At 43.5% G+C, this 21709-nt stretch overlaps 1 protein-coding gene across 4 annotated transcripts in view; it reads right to left on the minus strand.

Moving 5' to 3' along the window:
- Positions 1-2063: 2063 nt before the first annotated feature.
- Positions 2064-21709, minus strand: part of NEU3 (neuraminidase 3) — a 28353-nt gene continuing 8707 nt past the window's right edge. For all 4 annotated transcript variants that reach the window (XM_082411292.1, XM_082411291.1, XM_082411290.1 and 1 more), the window contains one exon: positions 2064-7084. In XM_082411292.1, coding sequence (XP_082267418.1) covers positions 6005-7063 — 1059 coding nt within the window. In that variant the 5' untranslated portion in view covers positions 7064-7084 and the 3' untranslated portion in view covers positions 2064-6004. The remainder of the gene's footprint in view (positions 7085-21709) is intronic.

Below are 21709 nucleotides of genomic sequence, written 5' to 3' on the forward strand. Positions count from 1 at the left end.
GACTGGGACATTCCTTCGTAAGGGAGCAAAAGGTCTGGGGCAAAGTCAGAAGGTTGGGCAAAATTATGCGGCCTGTGGTTTGCTAAGGATGTGACAGAGATGAAGCAAGATGGCTGTGCAGCCTTGGAGTGCCCTCCTCAGTGGGCCCTGCCTTCCTCCCCTCCATCTATCCCCCTCATTTTCGGCATTCTACTGTCCAGTGTTGCCAATGAAGAACAATGGGTGAAAGGTCATTTATCCCCTATTTACATGAAATTGCACTATTTCCTCAAATGCTTTTGAGGACTCACTAGGTCATCAGATCCACACAACTCCCTGGTGGCAGGGCTAGAAGCATGCTCCTGCTGTAGCTGAATAAATAGGTTCCCAAAGAGGGCCAGCGGCTGACACAAAATCACCCATCAAGTCAGTGTCAACCCAAAGACAAAGACCCTGGACTCCTGACTCCTCCTAGTCCAGTCTTTTCTCCATTCTATCCCAGTGTCTCTCCTGGTGATGTACCCTTTTGGTAATACCGTCAATCAAACGTTAGTAGACTATACTGAAAGTTAATTTCTCATGGCCTGTACTTCTGCTCCAGGTAGTGACTAACAGGTTGTAGTAACAACTAATCAAATTTCCTCTGAGTATGGGTATATTCTTTTGGCTGCAAGCTGTATACATCCAGCCCAAACTGGCTTAAGAAATAAAATAATAATCAAACAATGGTTGGGGGTTATAGGTTCCCATAACAGGGAGGACCCTAGTGGATATCATGGGGACCGTTGCAGCCTGGCTCCAATTCTTTCAGGCTTCTGCCGCATCATCCACCGGCCAAGAAGGTGGCTATCTGTGTTTCCAAGCCTCCAACCTCTCAGTTTAATGCTTCCGGTAGAAGAGAGCTTATCTGAAATTGTATTCTTTTTCCTTTGGATCTGCTATTACTAAATCCCTAAGAAGGTAGGGGGAAAAAAATCTTAAAGATACTAAAACTCTAGAGAGGTTTGAACGTTCGAATTCCCAAAAGGTGTAATAACAATACGTATCAAAGTTAAAACCATGGCATCAGCTCTTTTGTACTCTGTTTTGGTATAAGAATATGTTTTATACTCATTGGATTTATGTATGTTTTAGCTACTATTTGAAATGTTCAAAAGGATCAACTACACTAAATTTGTAACTGGTATTTATGTTTAAGCCAGTTTAATCCAATTTGCCATTGTTTCAATATTCAAGAGGTTTCCAATGTTTTATTGAATATGAGTTTAATAAATTGAGCACTAAAGTTTATGTAGTAGTGCATATTCCTCTCAAGCTCAGAGGTCCTTCAGACATTAAGCAATCTAAAAGAACACACAAAAATAAAATAGATCACTGGATTTCAAAAAAATGATTATATAAATAATTTTTGTAGAACAATTTTAAGAGGTAAATTAGCAGTTCTCTGAACTTCATTTATTCTTTCATCTTTATATAACTCAGTGTTATGACGAAAGGTAGGCCCATTTGAAAGTTTGTCAGTAGTCAATTTGTTTTAAGAGGAGCAGACTGACCTACTGATAGAACTTGAGTTATGTGGAAACATTTGTCGAAATTCAGCCAGTGCATTGAGCATTTCAATGGAACAAACAGTCAAGTAAAAATCATGAGTTAAGTTAAAGCTATCACCCCACTTCACTGAGGTAAACATTTGTGGACTCTCCAGCTTCAATTTGAGAACCTCAAGGTTATTTTCAAAATAGAAAAAGACGTGCAGTGACAGCACGGGGCTGGTGTCAGACAGGGGTGATTCTGTGCAGCCCAGTTCCTCCACTTAATAGCTAGCATGTAATATGCAACCAAACCAGTCATGCTAATCTCTGCCCTGCTTCCCTCGGTAGGTAACTATGTTCAAATGACAATGTGTAAAAATGCAAAGGATTATGATTAATAAGATTTTCTGAAAGTAAAAGTTCTTATGAAAAGCAAGAAAGTGCTTCAAAATCCATTTTTTGAAAGAAGCTGGCTACACACTAGACATAAGTATTAGGATGATAATCATCTCAGTTTCTTTAACAAAAGCAACAAAAATCAAAAACAGTAGCCATCAGAATAAAGCTCTTTATTCACCTTCCTTGTTTCAAAGAGTCATGGTAGTTCTTACAGTAGAGAGAGCATTTCTGGCACGTGGTAGCACAGAACCAAGGCACGCTCAAACACGCTGAGCCCCAGCATCTCCCTGGAGGAGTGACAGCTGCAGAAAACCCAGTCAGGGACAGAGGGGAAATGCCAGTGAAATGAGAACCCCAGGTCAAGGCTTGGCTTTAGACTTGGGCTGTGATCCTGGGACATCCAGGCAGGACCAAGCTCAAGCCAGAGAGCAGCTCATTCCCAGGAAGTACTGTGACTGGCCTGGATACAGGCCCCCACAGAGAAGACTCATTTAGGACAAGTGTTCAGCAGGCTGAGAGTGCAAGCCACAGAGGGACACAACATGCTTCTCCCATGGGGAGACTTGCCCTGGCCTCTCAATTAGCTCCAGAAGGCCAAGGGCCTTTGACTTCTTTGTTCATTCAGCATAACTTTACTGCTGTCTGTTCTGTGCCAGGCCCTGTGCCGGCTGCAGAGAACAAAGAGAGGAATCAGACACAGTCCTTACTTTCAGGGAATTCCGAATATGAAAGAAAAATCATATATTTATAAATAAGTCATTGTGACTCAAGGTAAAAAGGATGCAGAAAGGAGTCAGACAAACTTGGCCCTTGAGGAGTTCACAGCCTAGCAGAGGCCTAGGCTAGGTCGGAACACGGACAATAACACAGGGCAGCCTGTGATAAGGACCAAAGAGAGGCTCAGGCCGTGTGCTCTGGCAGCACAGGGAAGGATGACACAACAGCCACTGGATGACGCAGTGGGGAAAACTCACAGCTTATCAGAGAAGACTGAGCAGCCTAATCTGGCCGAAGTGGAAGTAATGAATCCTACCGCCTCGGGGAGGGGATTGTGCAGACTCCGGCTGACCTCTGTGAGTCCCCTGGGCTACCCAACGGGCAGGGTGCAAGGTCTCTTATCTATGGATGCAGCTGCATGATATCCTGTGGATATCTGAGGGGAGACTGGTGACCAGGAGGAACAGGTCCAAATAACAAGGGCCCATGGTAAAGGTTAGGAGCCTAGGAGTGAGTGAACCAGGAGGGCCTCTGGGGTCAAAGGACCACAGCCTACACAGTCCTCTCTTCATGCGCTAGATTAGAGACCTCCAGTCTGCTTTCCTCTTTTCTTCACAGCTGCCATCACCTGCCCTATCTTTTCCATTCTCCCAACCTGACAGTGGCTGAAATGGGCTCAGTTAGGGGACCAGTATCATGGTATAGGTCCCAGGGCCCTGAAGACCTTGGGTAACGGACACTAACAGAGTTGGAGTGCCTACAGCTGTTTCTGTTGGTCACCTGGCACAGAGACAGCTTAGAGTTACAGGGTTGGGTCGGAACTTGTCTGCAGCCTAACCTGTGCGGGCCTCTTTCCCTTCCCACACATTGCGGGGACGAGCTCCAGCCTGTTGTCATTTCTTCTTCACAGCGGCCACCACCTACACCAGCTCTCCAGCCTGGGCTTCATGTCTGCACCCCTTTCTCTCCCTGCCTAAAGGTGTCAGGACTCCTACCTGTTGTTCTTTTCCTCCACAGCTGCCATCACCCCTCTGTTCCTCTCTCTAATCCTCATTCTGGATTACCCCTGTCCCCAATCCTCTTTTCTGGCTATTCCTGAAATATGCACATAGCCCCTGCACCTATTAAGAGTTTCATTGCTAGTCACCAAGGAGAAGCAAACATGAAGCAAAGGGGAAGGAGAAAGGGGAGGGCAATTTAGAGATGGATGGACTTCTTATGAGATCTGGACATCTGTGGTCCACACTGGCATGTGACTGAGCTCCCTTCTTTGACTCCCTTCTTGGATGGCCCCAAAGAAGTCTTCGTATTCTTATTTTCTCCATCCTTTAACTCTGGTTTTAGAACTTAGCCACCTTCCCTATTCCTGTCTATTTGGGGTATGGTGCCCATGACAGCTTTGCTGAACAAGGAGGTTTCTACTGGTCAGGAGGGGACTGCCCTTTCAGTCCTCTCCCCTCCCCAGTTCCTCCCTGTACCACCGACTCTGCCCACTCCCAAACCCCCATCCCCTCCACTTGCCAACTTGACAGAGGCCTTCTCTGATAGTGGCTTCAATATAAAGAAGTAGAGATGAGTATTCATTATTTTGCCCAACAACTGAAGGTCCTACATGCCAGGCTAAATGTAAACACCCTTCAGTAGGCAATTAGGAGCCACAAATGATTTTCAACCAGGGAACGGCAATAGAAAGTATCTCACATTATGCCTAGACGCTCAATTATAGAAATATTTAGATAAATGTATAAATGAGTGAATGAATGATCATAACTGTGTATTGGGAAGATAACTTTAGCAAATGTATGAGAGGCTAAGGGGATTTTTAAAAGCCCCTCTAAGCCCTGGGCTTAAGCCATACGCTCAAGTAGGTGAAGTTAATCTCTACTTTCATCCTGTAGGACTCTCTACCATCTGACTGGTATAACTGCAACCCCCAGCCTCCTAGGCTGTGTTCCATGACTAAGACTTGCTCTCCAGGGTCATTACTCAGCACGAAATATATTTACCTGATGCCTGTTTAAAGCATTATCCGCCCAAAATAGGGACAAAAAAGATATCTCTCATGATAGAATATCTGTCACAGTAACAGGCTTATGGGGGAAACAATCAAAAGTAAGAGCGACCATCTGCTTTCGTCTGAGAGAACCAGCACTGGCAAAGTGCAGCCCAAATCTGTTAGACAAAGAGGCATCCCTACTTCCTCAACAGTGATTTCAGTAGGTCCGAACAAATACGCCTGATTCAGACCTTTGGGAGACCTTCCTAATGGTGAAGACCTTCTCCATGGGTAAAGGAGTGGCTGGGCCAGGACAACATTCTGAGAAAAACAAACAGAAACCCAGCAGCCTGGGCAAGCTCTGGGGCAGATGACTCCAGGCACAATGAAGACACAACTGACATAATGACATCAGGAGCTACCATCACCCCAAGTTAGAGCCCAACATCTACAAACTACCCTACCAGCTGCATTTATTTTCTTGACTTTTCTCCCTCTTCTAGCCCCATAAACTGTGAACTCCTTGAGGGCAGAGACTGTGGGAAGTTTTGTCCAATGCTTTAAAGTCCTAACCCATGTCCATTTCCCATTAAGAACTATCCTAATAAATGAACTTCAAGTTGATCTTTCATAGGAGTCATGCCATCAGAAATAATAAGTACCATCATCAAGGACCACTGACATTGAGCTTCTCATTTTCTCCCTAGGAGATAATGCTTTCTGGATAAGGGAAGGTTGAGCAGAGCTGCAAAGCTGGAGAAGGTAAGTGACCTCATGATTCTACTATTTTGCCCAATTCCTCTCAAACAGTGAGCCTGTAGAGCTCTGAGCATGATTAGAAGGATGTGTGTGTTTTTGTTATTAAAAACAAAACAATCCACCCACATCTTCCTTTGTGCCATGCCACCTGCTTGTAACCTCATACTTGGATGAGTGGCGAGTCATTTGAAAAGCTGAGTCCTCTGACTTCCATTTTGAGATAAGAGTCCTATATGCAGCCAGGACTTGCTGATCAGGGAGCATGCAGGCACTCTGCCTTTCCTAGGGATGGGAAGAAGAGAAATCACAGACCCAATCCTCTCATTTTACAGATGGAGACCTGAGGCCCAGAAAGTACAGGTGACATGCCCAAGGTTCCAAAGCAAGCCAGTGGAAAAGCCAGGACTACTCTCAACTCACACTTCAGTGCCCTTTCGACTGCAGTAGCTATGGCAAAATTTTCATTTTGCTCTTTGGAGAAGTGAAAAAAGGTAGGAAGCAGAATATTACGTTTTTGGATTCTCTGCAGACTTCAGTAACCTCTGTTATCCTGGCCTCCACTGTCCTGGCTGTGGTTGCCTCCTATGGTAGCCCTTCTATGGAAAGTTGGGTCCTAAGTCAATTAGTTTTGAGTTGGCTCAGAGTTCCTACCAGGGCTGGTGCAGTCCCCTTGCACGTGGCTCAGGATCTCTCGGTCTGTAAACAGGCGGAAGGCAATCTGCTCGCACTCCCGCTTGGTCCCACATTCAAACAAACACCCAAACAAGGCCTCCTTCTCCAGAACAGCCAAATCAGAGTAGCCACAGGGCCCGCAGTGCAAGATCCAGGGGCGGGACCAGCAGGCAGCCTCCAACGGGCTCTGGTTGAGGTAGATGCCTAGGTCGACCCTCCGTTTCTTACTGGTTGGGTGTGAGTACAAGAGCCATGATTCTGACAGGGTTCCAGCTTCTGGCTCCAGCCTCAGTGAGCCGTCCAGCAGATGGCTCTGCTGAATGGTAGGAGCATCTTTGCCAGCAGGGTGCTGGCACCCATCTGGGATCTCCAGGGACCGGAAACTCACCACACTGCCTTGGCAGCCACGAGGGGGCTCACAGAGCTGTTGGCTCAGAGCTGGTTTCTGAAAGCATTCACCATGGTCGGTGCTGAGAGCCTCTGCCCGGCACCTGTTTGGTGTCCGGGCACTGCAATACAGCACAGCGTGGCCAGCCTTCCCAATTACCTCTGCCACTTCGCACTCCACTGTCACCATGGGCTTAATAAGCCTGCCATGGTGCCATGTGGCTCCTAGGTCATCACTATAGATCATCAGGGAATGAGGCCTGGCTTTATATGGTAGCCGAAAGCAAAAGAACCGGTAAGGGATGTAGTAGGCGTATGCAGGGATGATCAGCCTCCCCGACTGCAGCTGGATGCCATGACCTGGGCCCACAGCAAACGTGGCCCAATGCTCCACCTCTGGGCCAATGACCTCCTCAGTCAGGTCCCTCACCTCGCTCCATGAATAGCCAGCATCCTGACTGCAGATGAAGCAGAGGCGGGTAGCATTCCTGCCTAATACAATCTGTTGATGCTCAGTGACACGGCCCCGCACACAGATGAAGAATAGGTACACACGGCCACTCTTCTGCTCCCACACAGGACAGGGGTTCATGGTCCGATGCCCAGGTAATGTGGCTTCCATCAGTGGCTTCAGGGGTTCCCACTAGACAAGGGGAAGGAAGAAAGAGCAGGAGTGAAAGACTAATAGGAAGACATGAGGTTCATTAAAAGCATTAATACTGGGGACTTCTCTGATGGTCCAGTGGTTGAGAATCCGCCTTCCAATGCAGGAGACGCGGGTTCAATCCCTGGTCAGGGAACTAAGATCCCACATGCCGCATGGCAACTATGCCCGTGCGCCACAACAAAAGATGCCGCGTGGAAGGATCCCACAACAAAAGATCCTGCATGCCTCAACTAAGACCCAATGCAGCCATAAATAAATAAATAAATATTTTTTTTAAAAAGCATGAATACTTCTCAGAGATAAGACATAAATGGTACTGAAATCTATAAAATCACGAAGGCCCAAGTGTTCACTGAATTCTCAAATATTATAGGCTAACTTATCAGCTGCAAAGAGGCAATGCTAGGTATTGTACATGCTATCTCCTCTGTCTGGAACACTCTTCTGCACTTTGTGTACATGCCCAATTCATCGTCCAAAACTCAACTCAAAGTCACCTCCTTTATGAAGCCTTGCATGAGTCTCCCCCCCCCCATTACCAAAGACAATCGGTGGCTTCCTCTTTTTCATTTTTATTTATTTATTTTTGTTTGTGTTGGGTCTTCGTTTCTGTGCGAGGGCTTTCTCTAGTTGCAGCGAGCGGGGGCCACTCTTCATCGTGGTGCGCGGACCTCTCACTATCGTGGCCTCTCTTGTTGCGGAGCACAGGCTCCAGACGCGCAGGCTCAGTAGTTGTGGCTCACGGGCTTAGTTGCTCCGTGGCATGTGGGATCTCCCCAGACCAGGGCTCGAACCCGTGTCCCCTGCATTGGCAGGTGGATTCTCAACCACTGCACCACCAGGGAAGCCCTGTTCCTCCTTGTACACACAGAAGAGTCATAGCACATATTATATATCGTGCAGGCACACCTCGGAGATACTTGAGGTACTTGAGATACTTGAGGTTCAGTTCCAGATCACTGCAATGTCGCCATAAAGTGAGTCACACGGATTTTTTTGGTAAATTTATATTTACACTAGGCTGTAGTCTATTAAGTGTGCAATAGCATTATGTCAAAAAAAATAAACAATGTACATACCTTAATTTAAAAATACTTTATTGCTAAAAAAATGCTAACCGGGGCTTCCCTGGTGACGCAGTGGTTGAGAGTCTGCCTGCTAGTGCAAGGGACACGGGTTCGAGCCCTGGTCTGGGAGGATCCCACATGCCGCGGAGCAACTGGGCCCGTGAGCCACAGCTGCTGAGCCTGCGCGTCTGGAGCCTGTGCTCCGCAACAGGAGAGGCCGCGATAGTGAGAGGCCCGCGCACCGCGATGAAGAGATGCCCCTGCTTGCCGCAACTAGAGAGGGCCCTCGCACAGAAACGAAGACCCAACACAGCCATAAATTAATTAATTAATTAATTAATTTAAAAAAATGCTAACCGCCATTCAGCAAGTTACAATCTTTCTGCTGGTGGAGGGTTTGAAATACCGCAAGAATTACCAATATGTGACACAGAGACTCAAAGTGAGCAAACGCTGTTGGAAAAATGGTGCCGACCTGCTTGATGCAAAGTTGCCACAAACCTTCAATTTGTGAAAAACACATTATCTGTGAAGCACAGTAAAGCGAAGTGTAATAAAATGAGGTATGTCTGTAATTTTTTATGTGACTGGCTCCCTTCCTAGATTATCAGTCTTTTGAAGGTAAAAACCAAATTATTCTGATTTTGTGTTGCCAGTGCCTAGCACATGATAGGAGCAAAATAAATATTTTTAAAAAGGGGGGCTTCCCTGGTGGCGCAGTGGTTGGGAATCTGCCTGCCAATGCAGGGGACACGGGTTTGAGCCCTAGTCTGGGAAGATCCCACATGCCGCGGAGCAGCTAGGCCCGTGAGCCACAACTACTGAGCCTGCGCATCTGGAGCCTGTGCTCCGCAACAAGAGAGGCTGCGATAGTGAGAGGCCCGCACACCGCGATGAGGAGTGGCCCCCACTTGCCGCAACTGGGGAGGGCCCTCGCACAGAAACGAGGACCCAGCACGGCCATAAATAAATAAAATTAAAAAAAATAATACCTAGCATATATATTTAAAAAAAAAAAAGAAAGGATGCCTCCCCCCCCAAAAAAAAAGAAGAAAAGAAAGAGAAAAGAAAAGAAAGGCCAACACATAGGGAAGTTTTAGGCAAATAAAGGGAAATTTAAGACAAAGATTTTTTTTTCCTTCCTCTACTACCCCAGGAGGCAATTCATAACGACGTCATTAAAAACTCAAGCATGGAGTCAGAGACACCTAGTTCAAACCCTGCCTTCACCACTCATCATGTGATCTTGGGCAAGTTATTCAATCTCACTTTACCTCCATTTCCTCATCAATTAAATGGAGGCTGTAATAACATGCTCACAGAGGGGATGTAAGGATAAAATGAAATAATGCCTAATCAGACATACCACAAAGACCTAATTTCCTTAATATATTTTTAAAACAATATTAGAAATTGGTAAGAAAATTTCCAAAAACCCCAACAGAACTGGGCAAAGAGCAAGATCAGACAACCCAACAGAAAGAGAAAAAAAAAATGAAAATGTGAAGGAAAAGGACTTGCAATTACAACAAACTAGGTAATTTGAACCAAACTTTCTACTGAGAACTAGGATAGATAAAAAAATTAAGACAAAAACATCATTTGAAAGCACCAGAGAGCAAACAAGGCCATGAAGAATTATAGGCCAAGAACTGAAAGTTCATTCAGAGCAGCTGACTTGGTATTTTGAGTACCTTTTCCCCTCAGGTATTTCTACTAATTCTCAAAGAGGTAACTGAAAAGCTGAGAAACCAAGCAACTCATTTGACAGCCCTATGGGGCTAGTAGGACAAAAATTAGAGGCCCTGGTAAATCCACCAGGCTTTGAGTTGGAACCTTAAAGGGCTAAGTCCCAGAAGTGCAGGTGAAACGGGATAGACCAGCCCTCACAACCACCACTCTAGAAAACTGGTTGGCATTACCTACAAAAGTAGAATATAAACATACCCTATAATCCAGTAACGCCATTTCTAGATATCAACCCAGCAAAAAGCATGCACATAGTACTGAAAAACATGTGCAGAATATTCAGAGCTGCAGTGTCTATACACATAATCACTAACCTGAATCGCCAACAGCAGTAGAACGGATCAATTCATTGTGTATAGTCATACAATGGAAAATTATGTAACAATGAAAATGAACAAATAAAGCTGTATACAACAATCTGGATAAACCTCAAGAATACTGAACAGAGGTCCTCGGGAAGATGGCGGAAGAGTAAGACGCGGAGATCACCTTCCTTCCCACAGATACAGTAGAAATACATCTACACGTGGAACTGCTCCCACAGAACACCCACTGAACGCTGGCAGAAAACGTCCGATCTCCAAAAAGGCAAGAAACTCCCCCCGTACTTGGGTAGGGCAAAAGAAAAAAGAAATAACAGAGACAAAAGAATAGGGACGGCACCTGCACCAGTGGGAGGGAGCCGTGAAGGAGGAAAGATTTCCACGCACTAGGAAGCCCCTTAGCGGGCGGAGACTGCGGGTGGCAGAGGGGGGAAGCTTCGGAGCCACGGAGGAGAGCGCAGCCACAGGGGTGCGGAGGGCAAAGCGGAGAGATTCCCGCACAGAGGCTCGGCGCCGAGCAGCACTCTCCAGCCCGAGAGGCTTGTCTGCTCCCCCGCCGGGGCGGGCGGGGCTGGGAGCTGAGGCTCCGGTTTCGGTTTCGGTTGGATCGCAGGGAGAGGACTGGGGCTGGCAGCGTGAACACAGCCTGAAGGGATTAGCGCACAACAGCTGGCTGGGAGGGAGACCGGGAAAAAGTCTGCAGCTGCCGAAGAGGCAAGGGACTTTTTCTTGCCTCTTTGTTTCGCGGCGCGCAAGGAGAGGGGATTCAGAGCGCCGCCTAAACGAACTCCAGAGAAGGGCGCGAGCCGCGGCGATCACCGCAGACCCCACAGCAACAGGGGCGCAGAGGAAAAAAACGGAGAGACTCCCGCACAGAGGCTCGGCGCCGAGCAGCACTCACCAGCCCGAGAGGCTTGTCTGCTCGGCGGGCGGGGCTGGGAGCTGAGGCTCGGGTTTCGGTTTCGGTTGGATCGCAGGGAGAGGACTGGGGCTGGCGGCGTGAACACAGCCTGAAGGGGTTAGCGCACCACAGCTGGCTGGTAGGGAGTCCGGGAAAAGGTCTGCAGCTGCCGAAGAGGCAAGAGACTTTTTCTTGCCTCTTTGTTTCGCGGCGCGCAAGGAGAGGGGATTCAGAGTGCCGCCTAAACGAACTCCAGAGAAAGGCGTGAGCCGCGGCGATCAGCACGGACCCCAGAGACGGGCGTGAGACGCTGGGGCTGCTGCTGCCGCCTCCAAAAAGCCTGTGTGTGAGCACAAGTCACTCTCCACATCGCCCCTCCCGGGAGCCTGTGCAGCCCGCCACTGCCAGGGTCCCGTGATCCGGGGACAAGTTCCCCGGGAGAACGCACTGCCCGCCTCAGGCTGGTGCAACGTCACGCCGGCCTCGGCCGCCGCAGGCTCACCCCGGCTCCTCTGTACACCTCCCTACCCGCGGCCTGAGTGAGCCAGAGCCCCCGAAGCAGCTGCTCCTTTAACCCCGTCCTGTCTGTGCGGGGAATAGACGCCCTCAGGCGACCTACACGCAGAGGCGGGTCCAAATCCAAAGCTGAACCCCAGGAACTGTGCGAACAGGGAAGATAAGGGGAAATCTCTCCCAGCAACCTTAGAAGCAGCGGATTAAAACTCCACAAACAACTTGATGTGCCTGCATCTGGTGAATACCTGAATAGACAACGAATCATCCCAAATTCAGGAGGTGGACTTTGGGAGCAGGATATATTAATTTTTCCCCTTTTCCTTTATTTGTGAGTGTATATGTATATGCTTCTGGGTGCGATTTTGTCTGTATAGCTTTGCTTTACAATAGCTTTATTTTACTTCACTATATTATAGCCTCTTTCTTTCTTTCTTTCTTTCTTTCTATTTTTTCTCCCTTCTACTCTGAGCTGTGTGGACGAAAGGCTCTTGGTGCTCCAGCCAGGCATCAGGGCCGTGCCTCTGAGGTGGGAGAGCCAACTTCAGGACACTGGTCCACAAGAGACCTCCCAGCTTCACGTAATACCAAAAGGCAAAAATCTCTCAGAGATCTCCATCTCAACATCAAGACCCAGCTTCACTCAACGACCAACAAGCTACAGTGCTGGACACCCTATGCCAAACAACTAGCAAGACAGGAACACAGCCCCATCCATTAGCAGAGAGGCTGCCTAAAATCATAATAAGGCCACAGACACCCCAAAATACACCACCAGACGTGGACGTGCCCACCAGAAAGACAAGAGCCAACCTCATCCACCAGAGCTCAGGCACTAGTTCCCTCCACCAGGAAGCCTACACAACCCACTGAACCAACCTTAGCCACTGGGGACAGATACCAAAAACAACAGGAACTACGAACCTGCAGCCTGTAAAAAGGAGACCCCAAACACAGTAAGATAAGCAAAATGAGACGACAGAAAAACACACAGCAGATGAAGGAGCAGGGTCAGAACATACCAGACTTAACAAATGAAGAGGAAATAGGTAGTCTACCTGAAAAAGAATTCAGAATAATGATAGTAAGGATGATCCAAAATCTTGGAAATAGAATAGACAAAATGCAAGAAACATTTAACAAGGACGTAGAAGAACTAAAGAGGAACCAAGCAATGATGAAAACCACAATAAATGAAATTAAAAATACTCTAGATGGGATCAATAGCAGAATAACTGAGGCAGAAGAAAGGATAAGTGACCTGGAAGATAAAATGGTGGAAATAACCACTGCAGAGCAGGATAAAGAAAAAAGAATGAAAAGAACTGAGGACAGTCTCAGAGACCTCTGGGACAACATTAAACGTGCCAACATTCGAATTATAGGGGTCCCAGAAGAAGAAGAGAAAAAGAAAGGGACTGAGAAGATATTTGAAGAGATTATAGTTGAAAACTTCCCTAATATGGGAAAGGAAATAGTTAATCAAGTCCTGGAAGCACAGAGAGTCCCATACAGGATAAACCCAAGGAGAAACACACCAAGACACATATTAATCAAACTGTCAAAAATTAAATATAAGGAAAACATATTAAAGGCAGCAAGGGAAAAAAAACAAATAACACACAAGGGAATCCCCATAAGGTTAACATCTGATCTTTCAGCAGAAACTCTGCAAGCCAGAAGGGAGTGGCAGGATATACTTAAAGTGATGAAGGAGAAAAACCTGCAACCAAGATTACACTACCCAGCAAGGATCTCATTCAGATTCGATGGAGAAATTAAAACCTTTACAGACAAGCAAAAGCTGAGAGAGTTCAGCACCACCAAACCAGCTTTACAACAAATGCTAAAGGAACTTCTCTAGGCAAGAAACACAAGAGAAGGAAAACACCTACAATAACCAACCCAAAACATTTAAGAAAATGGGAATAGGAACATACATATCGATAATTACCTTGAATGTAAATGGATTAAATGCTCCCACCAAAAGACACAGGCTGGCTGAATGGATACAAAAACAAGACCCATATATATGCTGTCTACAAGAGACCCACTTCAGACCTAGAGACACATATAGACTGAAAGTGAGGGGATGGAAAAAGATATTCCATGCAAATGGAAATCAAAAGAAAGCTGGAGTAGCAATTCTCATATCAGACAAAATAGACTTTAAAATAAAGACTATTACAAGAGACAAAGAAGGACACTATATAATGATCAAGGGATCGATACAAGAGGAAGGTATAACAATTGTAAATATTTATGCACCCAACATAGGAGCACCTCAATACATAAGGCAAATACTAACAGCCATAAAAGGGGACATCGACAGCAACACAATCATAGTAGGGGACTTTAACACCCCACTCTCACCAATGGACAGATCATCCAAAATGAAAATAAATAAGGAAACACAAGCTTTAAATGATACATTAAACAAGATAGACTTAATTGATATTTATAGGACATTCCATCCAAAAACAACAGAATACACATTTTTCTCAAGTGCTCATGGAACATTCTCCAGGATAGATCATATCTTGGGTCACAAATCAAGCCTTGGTAAATTTAAGAAAATTGAAATAGTATCAAGTATCTTTTCCGACCACAACGCTATGAGACTAGATATCAATTACAGGAAAAGACCTGTAAAAAATACAAACACATGGAGGCTACACAATACATTACTTAATAACGAAGTGATCACTGAAGAAATCAAAGGGGAAATCAAAAAATACCTAGAAACAAATGACAATGGAGATACGACGACCCAAAACCTATGGGACGCAGCAAAAGCAGTGCTAAGAGGGAAGTTTATAGCAATACAAGCCTACCTCAAGAAACAGGAAACATCTCGAATAAACAACCTAACCTTGCACCTAAAGCAATTAGAGAAAGAAGAACAAAAAAACCCCAAAGCCAGCAGAAGGAAAGAAATTATAAAGATCAGGTCAGAAATAAATGAAAAAGAAATGAAGGAAACAATAGCAAAAATCAATGAAACTAAAAGCTGGTTCTTTGAGAAGATAAACAAAATTGATAAACCATTAGCCAGACTCATCAAGAGAAAAAGGGAGAAGACTCAGATCAATAGAATTAGAAATGAAAAAGGAGAAGTAACCACTGACACTGCAGAAATACAAAAGATCATGAGAGATTACTACAAGCAACTCTATGCCAATAAAATGGACAACCTGGAAGAAATGGACAGATTCTTAGAAAGGCACAAACTGCCGAGACTGAACCAGGAAGAAATAGAAAATATGAACAGACCAATCACAAGCACTGAAATTGAAACTGTGATTAAAAACCTTCCAACAAACAAAAGCCCAGGACCAGATGGCTTCACAGGTGAATTCTATCAAACATTTAGAGAAGAGCTAACACCTATCCTTCTCAAACTCTTCCAAAATATTGCAGAGGGAGGAACACTCCCAAACTCATTCTACGAGGCCACCATCACCCTGATACCAAAACCAGACAAAGATGTCACAAAGAAAGAAAACTACAGGCCAATATCACTGATGAACATAGATGCAAAAATCCTCAACAAAATACTAGCAAACAGAATCCAACAGCACATTAAAAGGATCATACACCATGATCAAGTGGGGTTTATCCCAGGAATGCAAGGATTCTTCAATATACGCAAATCAATCAATGTGATACATCATATTAACAAACTGAAGGAGAAAAACCATATGATCATCTCAATAGATGCAGAGAAAGCTTTCGACAAAATTCAACACCCATTTATGATAAAAGCCCTGCAGAAAGTAGGCATAGAGGGAACTTTCCTCAACATAATAAAGGCCATATATGACAAACCCACAGCCAACATTGTCCTCAATGGTGAAAAACTGAAACCATTTCCACTAAGATCAGGAACAAGACAAGGTTGCCCACTCTCACCACTATTATTCAACATAGTTTTGGAAGTGTTAGCCACAGCAATCAGAGAAGACAAAGAAATAAAAGGAATCCAAATCGGAAAAGAAGAAGTAAAGCTGTCACTATTTGCAGATGACATGATACTATACATAGAGAATCCTAAAGATGCTACCAGAAAACTCCTAGAGCTAATCAATGAATTTGGTAAAGTAGCAGGATACAAAATTAATGCACAGAAATCTCTTGCATTTCTATACACTAATGACGAAAAATCTGAAAGTGAAATTAAGAAAACACTCCCATTTACCATTGCAACAAAAAGAATAAAATATCTAGGAATAAACCTACCTAAGGAGACAAAAGACCTGTATGCAGAAAATTATAAGACACTGATGAAAGAAATTAAAGATGATACAAATAGATGGAGAGATATACCATGTTCCTGGATTGGAAGAATCAACATTGTGAAAATGACTCTACTACCCAAAGCAATCTACAGATTCAATGCAATCCCTATCAAACTACCACTGGCATTTTTCACAGAACTAGAACAAAAAATTTCACAATTTGTATGGAAACACAAAAGACCCCGAATAGCCAAAGCAATCTTGAGAACGAAAAATGGAGCTGGGGGAATCAGGCTCCCTGACTTCAGACTATATTACAAAGCTTCAGTAATCAAGACAGTTTGGTACTGGCACAAAAACAGAAATATAGATCAATGGAACAGGATAGAAAGCCCAGAGATAAACCCACACACATATGGGCACCTTATTTTTGATAAAGGAGGCAAGCATATACAGTGGAGAAAAGACAGCCTCTTCAATAAGTGGTGCTGGGAAAATTGGACAGGTACATGTAAAAGTATGAAAATAGAACACTCCCTGACACCATGCACAAAAATAAACTCAAAATGGATTAAAGACCTAAGTGTAAGGGCAGACACTATCAAACTCTTAGAGGAAAACATAGGCAGAACACTCTATGACATACATCACAGCAAGATTCTTTTTGACCCAGCTCCCAGAGAAATGGAAATAAGAACACAAATAAACAAATGGGACCTAATGAAACTTAAAAGCTTTTGCACAGCAAAGGAAACCATAAACAAGACCAAAAGACAACCATCAGAATGGGAGAAAATATTTGCAAATGAAGCAACTGACAAAGGATTAATCTCCAAGATTTACAAGCAGCTCATGCAGCTCAATAACAAAAAAACGAACAACCCAATCCAAAAATGGGCCGAAGACCTAAATAGACATTTCTCCAAAGAAGATATACAGATGGCCTACAGACACATGAAAGAATGCTCAACATCATTAATCATTAGAGAAATGCAAATCAAAACTACAATGAGATATCATCTCACACCGGTCAGAATGGCCATCATCAAAAAATCTAGAAACAATAAATGCTGGAGAGGGTGTGGAGGAAAGGGAACACTCTTGCACTGTTGGTGGGAATGTAAATTGATACAGCCACTATGGAGAACAGTATGGAGGTTCCTTAAAAAACTACAAATAGAACTACCATACGACCCAGCAATCCCACTACTGGGCATATACCCTGAGAAAACCATAGGTCAAAAAGAGTCATGTACCAAAATGTTCATTGCAGCTCTATTTACAATAGCCAGGACATGGAAGCAATCTAAATGTCCATCGACAGATGAATGGATAAAGAAGATGTGGCACATATATACAATGGAATATTACTCAGCCATAAAAAGAAATGAAATGGAGGTATTTGTAATGAGGTGGATGGAGTTAGAGTCTGTCATACAGAGTGAAGTAAGTCAGAAAGAGAAAAACAAATACAGTATGCTAACACATATATACGGAATCTAAGGGGAAAAAAAAAAAAAAAAAGGCCATGAAGAACCTAGTGGCAAGACGGGAATAAAGACACAGACCTACTAGAGAATGGACTTGAGGATATGGGGAGGGGGTGGGGTGAGATGTGACAGGGTAAGAGAGTGTCATGGACATATATACACTACCAAATGTAAAATAGATAACTAGTGGGAAGCAGCCGCATAGCACAGGGAGATCAGCTCGGTGCTTTGTGACCATCTAGAGGGATGGGATGGGGAGGGTGGGAGGGAGGGAGATGCAAGAGGGAAGAGAAATGGGAACATATTGTATATGTATAACTGATTCACTTTGTTATAAAGCAGAAGCTAACACACCATTGTAAGGCAATTATACTTCAATAAAGATGTTAAAAAAAAAAAAAAAAAAAAAAAAAAAAAAAAAAGAGATTAGCCCCAAATACCAGTATCAGAAAGAAAAGATGATGTTACAGATCCTGTAAGTGTTAAAAAAAAAAAATGACCAATTTTACACTAATAAATTTCAGAATCTACTATCAAGTGGATGAAATTACCATATTTCTAGAAAAACATGACTTATCAAAACTGAAACAGAAAGGAGATAAATTCTGCTTTCCGCTTTTCTGAAATTTGTTGAAATCTCTTTTTGCTGTATGGATTTATTCCTTTTTGTATTTTTATATATTCCTTCTTTGGGATCTCAGGAAGAAAAGGGGATGAATCACTACCCTGAAAGGGAAATAGACATTTGAGAAGAAAGGCAAGTATTTTTATTTTTAAAGAAAAGTAGGTGATTTGAGAGAGACACTTTTAATCTAATAAGAAAACATCACTTGATTCCTTTTAAATCAGAAAGTAGATCATTTTTTAAAATAAATTTGTAAATAGTTTTATAAGAAGCAAACTTATTTTTAACCTCTGCTCTGCATTTACTTGTGTGCCCTGAATCAATGTATTATAGTAATGCAAAGATAAGCATACACTGCATAAAGACTGAGTAAAAGAACATGTTTTCTTAAATGTCAAAAAAAAAAAAAAAAAAAAAAAAAGAATACTGAACAAAAGAAGCCAAACATAAAGAATCCATAGATTAAAATCAAGCAAAACTCTAGAGCTATAATTCAGGCTAGTAATTACCTTTGGGGAAGAAGAGAGGGGGCATAAGAGAAGCTTCTGAGGTGCTGGCAATATTCTATTTCTTGAGCTGAGTGTGAGTCTGCAAGTGTTGGCTTTGTCAATTCACAGAGCTGACATTTATGTTTTGTGCATTTGACAATTATGTTGTTTTATGTTTTCTGTATCTGTTATCACTTTACATGAAAAACATTTTTAAGGTAGTATTAAGACTATATACTTGGACTTCTCTGGTGGCGCAATGGTTAAGAATCCGCCTGCCACCACAATGTAATAACTCTAATAGTTACATAACATAACTGTGGAGTTACAGAGTTCACTGAGATTGGTCATGTTGTTTGACTTCACTCATTTATTTATATAAAAAACATATACTGTGCACCTTTAACATAAAAGGCACTGTGAAGGCTTCTCAAGATGTAATATTTAGAATATATTAAAGTTACTCCATCTTTAGTTTCAATGTTATAAATTAACACAGGAAGTACAGTGTTATGATCAGTTGCCTCATATCCTGTCTGGAAAGGGGTTAAAAAAAAAAAAAAAAAGAATCCGCCTGCCAACACAGGGGACATGGGTTTGAGCCCTGGGCCAGGAAGATACCACATGTCGCGGAGCAACTAAGCCCGTGTGCCACAACTACTGAGCTTGCATGCCACAACTACTGAAGCCCACGCGCCTAAAGCCTGTGCTCTACAACAAGAAGCCACCGCAATGAGAAGCCTGCGCACCTCAACAAAGAGCAGCCCCCACGTGTTGCAACTAGAGAAAGCCTGCACGCAGCAACAAAGACCCAATGCAGCCAAAAATAAATTAAAATTTTTTTTAAAAATTAAAAAAAAGACTATATACTTGTACTTCGTTTCTGTATGAAGAAGCACTAGAAGGATACATAAGAAACAATAGTGACTGCCTATAAGAGGCAGAGGACTGGGAATCGGATGTATATACCTTTTTACACTGTTTTTATTCTTCAGCAATATGAAAGTATTAACTACCCTAAACAAAAAATAAGATTTTAAAAAATTAACTCCTGCATGAATGAGCAAAGCATATTATTAAGCAAAGCTCAGATCACAGAAGCTCAGAGTTATAAGGACCTTGTGCTAACTCACATCCTACAGAAGATTCTCCTCTAAGTCTTGTGGATAAAGGCCATTCAGTCTCTCCTTGAACTGGTCTAGGGACAGGGAACTCACTATCTCTGGGGCAGCCCATTCTATACCAGAGTGCCTTGTACATTGTAAACACTTCAAACATTATGTGCCAAAGTCAACTTAATTATTGGGCAGAAGCTCACCTTCCTCCACGAAGCTCTCCCAGATTGGCTAACTGATCAAGGATTGCTTCCTAAGTCCTCTCAAATGGTTTTCTTCCTCTCTGGAAACTATATGCATGAGAAGTCCACATCGCTGTCTGATCTGATTGCATTTTAAACCAATGGAGGCAGGGTCCTCAGTTCCTGTGACTCTTGGGTAATCAAAACTCAGAAGGCCACCAGCAGGAAGGGGCAGCCAGGCCTGCCTCGAGAGGGAGAGAAAAGGCACCCACAGAGCTGACTCCAGAGCCCTGAAGACACCACCAGAGAGAGGAGATAAAGAAAGCACTGTGGATGTCAGAGAAGGAAAAGACCGTGTCTGGATATGGGAAATCCAGGGAGAAATCACCTTCTATTCTGCTCATTTTTAACACACCCACTTCAAGTATCAGCTTAGATGCCATGCCCTGCACGACAGCTTCTCTGATCCCAGCTGCATTTGAACTCCTAAGGAAACGCCTCACTCTGCATAAACCTGCCTTGTGACACTTTGTGGATTCTGGGTGGGAGTTTTGGACAGTTACATCTGTGCACAGCTTTGTTTTCTCTCTACAATTTGGTTGTGCAAATTCTTCCCAAAGAGGGGTCAGAGTCTATCAACTTTTGCATCCCCCTCCCTTCACAACATCCCCTGACTTAATGCCAGGTACTTGGTAGGTGCTCAATAAATGTTGAAGGCAAGAAAAAAGGAAGGGAAAGAGAAAGGAAGAAAGATGATAGAGGGAGAGAGGAACGGAGGAAAGTGGGAGGAAGGAAGAAGGGATGGAAGGAAGAAGGATCACAGAAGTGCTCTCAGATGGAAACAATAATCTATAAACAATGTATGGAGGCTCTTCTCCACGTTCCTCCAGTACGTGTCTCCTCTCCCTTCCGAGTGCCAACAAGAGGGTCTGGAGAGCAGATTTAATTTTCTATTGTCACCCTGGGGATAGTACCCCTGTGTCCTTAGCACCCTGTGGGAAACCAACACTTCAGGGATAGCACTGAATATGTGATCTGATGAGAAGTAACAGCTGCAAACTCATTTGGATGGTTAAGATTGCTCAGATCAACAACCTTGAGCAGGATACAGGAAGATATAAGAAATCCATTAACACAGATATTCCCTTTAAGAACAGGAAGAAAAAAAAATTATTGGGCAGTCTAGTCATTGGGAAGTCAGAAGCTCAGTCATCCTTACTAGCTGAGAGGAGAAAATGAAATGGGCCAGATATGTCTAATATAAAGTTGACATGAAGCTGGAAAAAAATGTGAACAAAACATGAAAGCGTTAGAAGCCAAATGATCTCAACCAGGTGGAAGCAATGGCACACAAATAAGCTGAGGCTTGACAGAGATAAAACAAGTCTTGGGCTTAAAAATTTAGATGGAGAAACGTGATTAAAGAACAACAAATGTAATGGCCAACAAGCATATGAAAAGATACTGAACATTGCTAATAATTAGAGGAATGCAAATCAAAATCATAATGAAATCAGTTCATATCCATTAGGATGGCTACATCAAAAACCCCCCACAAAACGAAGTAAGTGTTGGTGAGGATGTGGAGAAATACAAAATGGTACAGTCACTGTGGAAAACAGTATGGAGGTTCCTCAAAAATTTTAAATATCAGGAGAATTACCACATGATCCAGCAATTCACCTTCTAGGTCTATATCCAAAAGAATTGAAAGAACAGTCTTGAAGAGACATTTGCACACCCATGTTCACAATAGCCAAAAGGTGGGAGCAACTTAAATGTCCATCAACCGATGAATGGATAAACAAAATGGATAAAGGAATGAATGGATAAACGAAAGGGATAAATGAAATAATAGATTAACATACAATAAGAAGGAAATCCTGACACAATGCTATGACATGGAAGAA

Source organism: Balaenoptera physalus (assembly GCF_965194825.1).
Source record: "Balaenoptera physalus genome assembly, chromosome: 10".
NCBI lineage: Eukaryota > Metazoa > Chordata > Mammalia > Artiodactyla > Balaenopteridae > Balaenoptera > Balaenoptera physalus.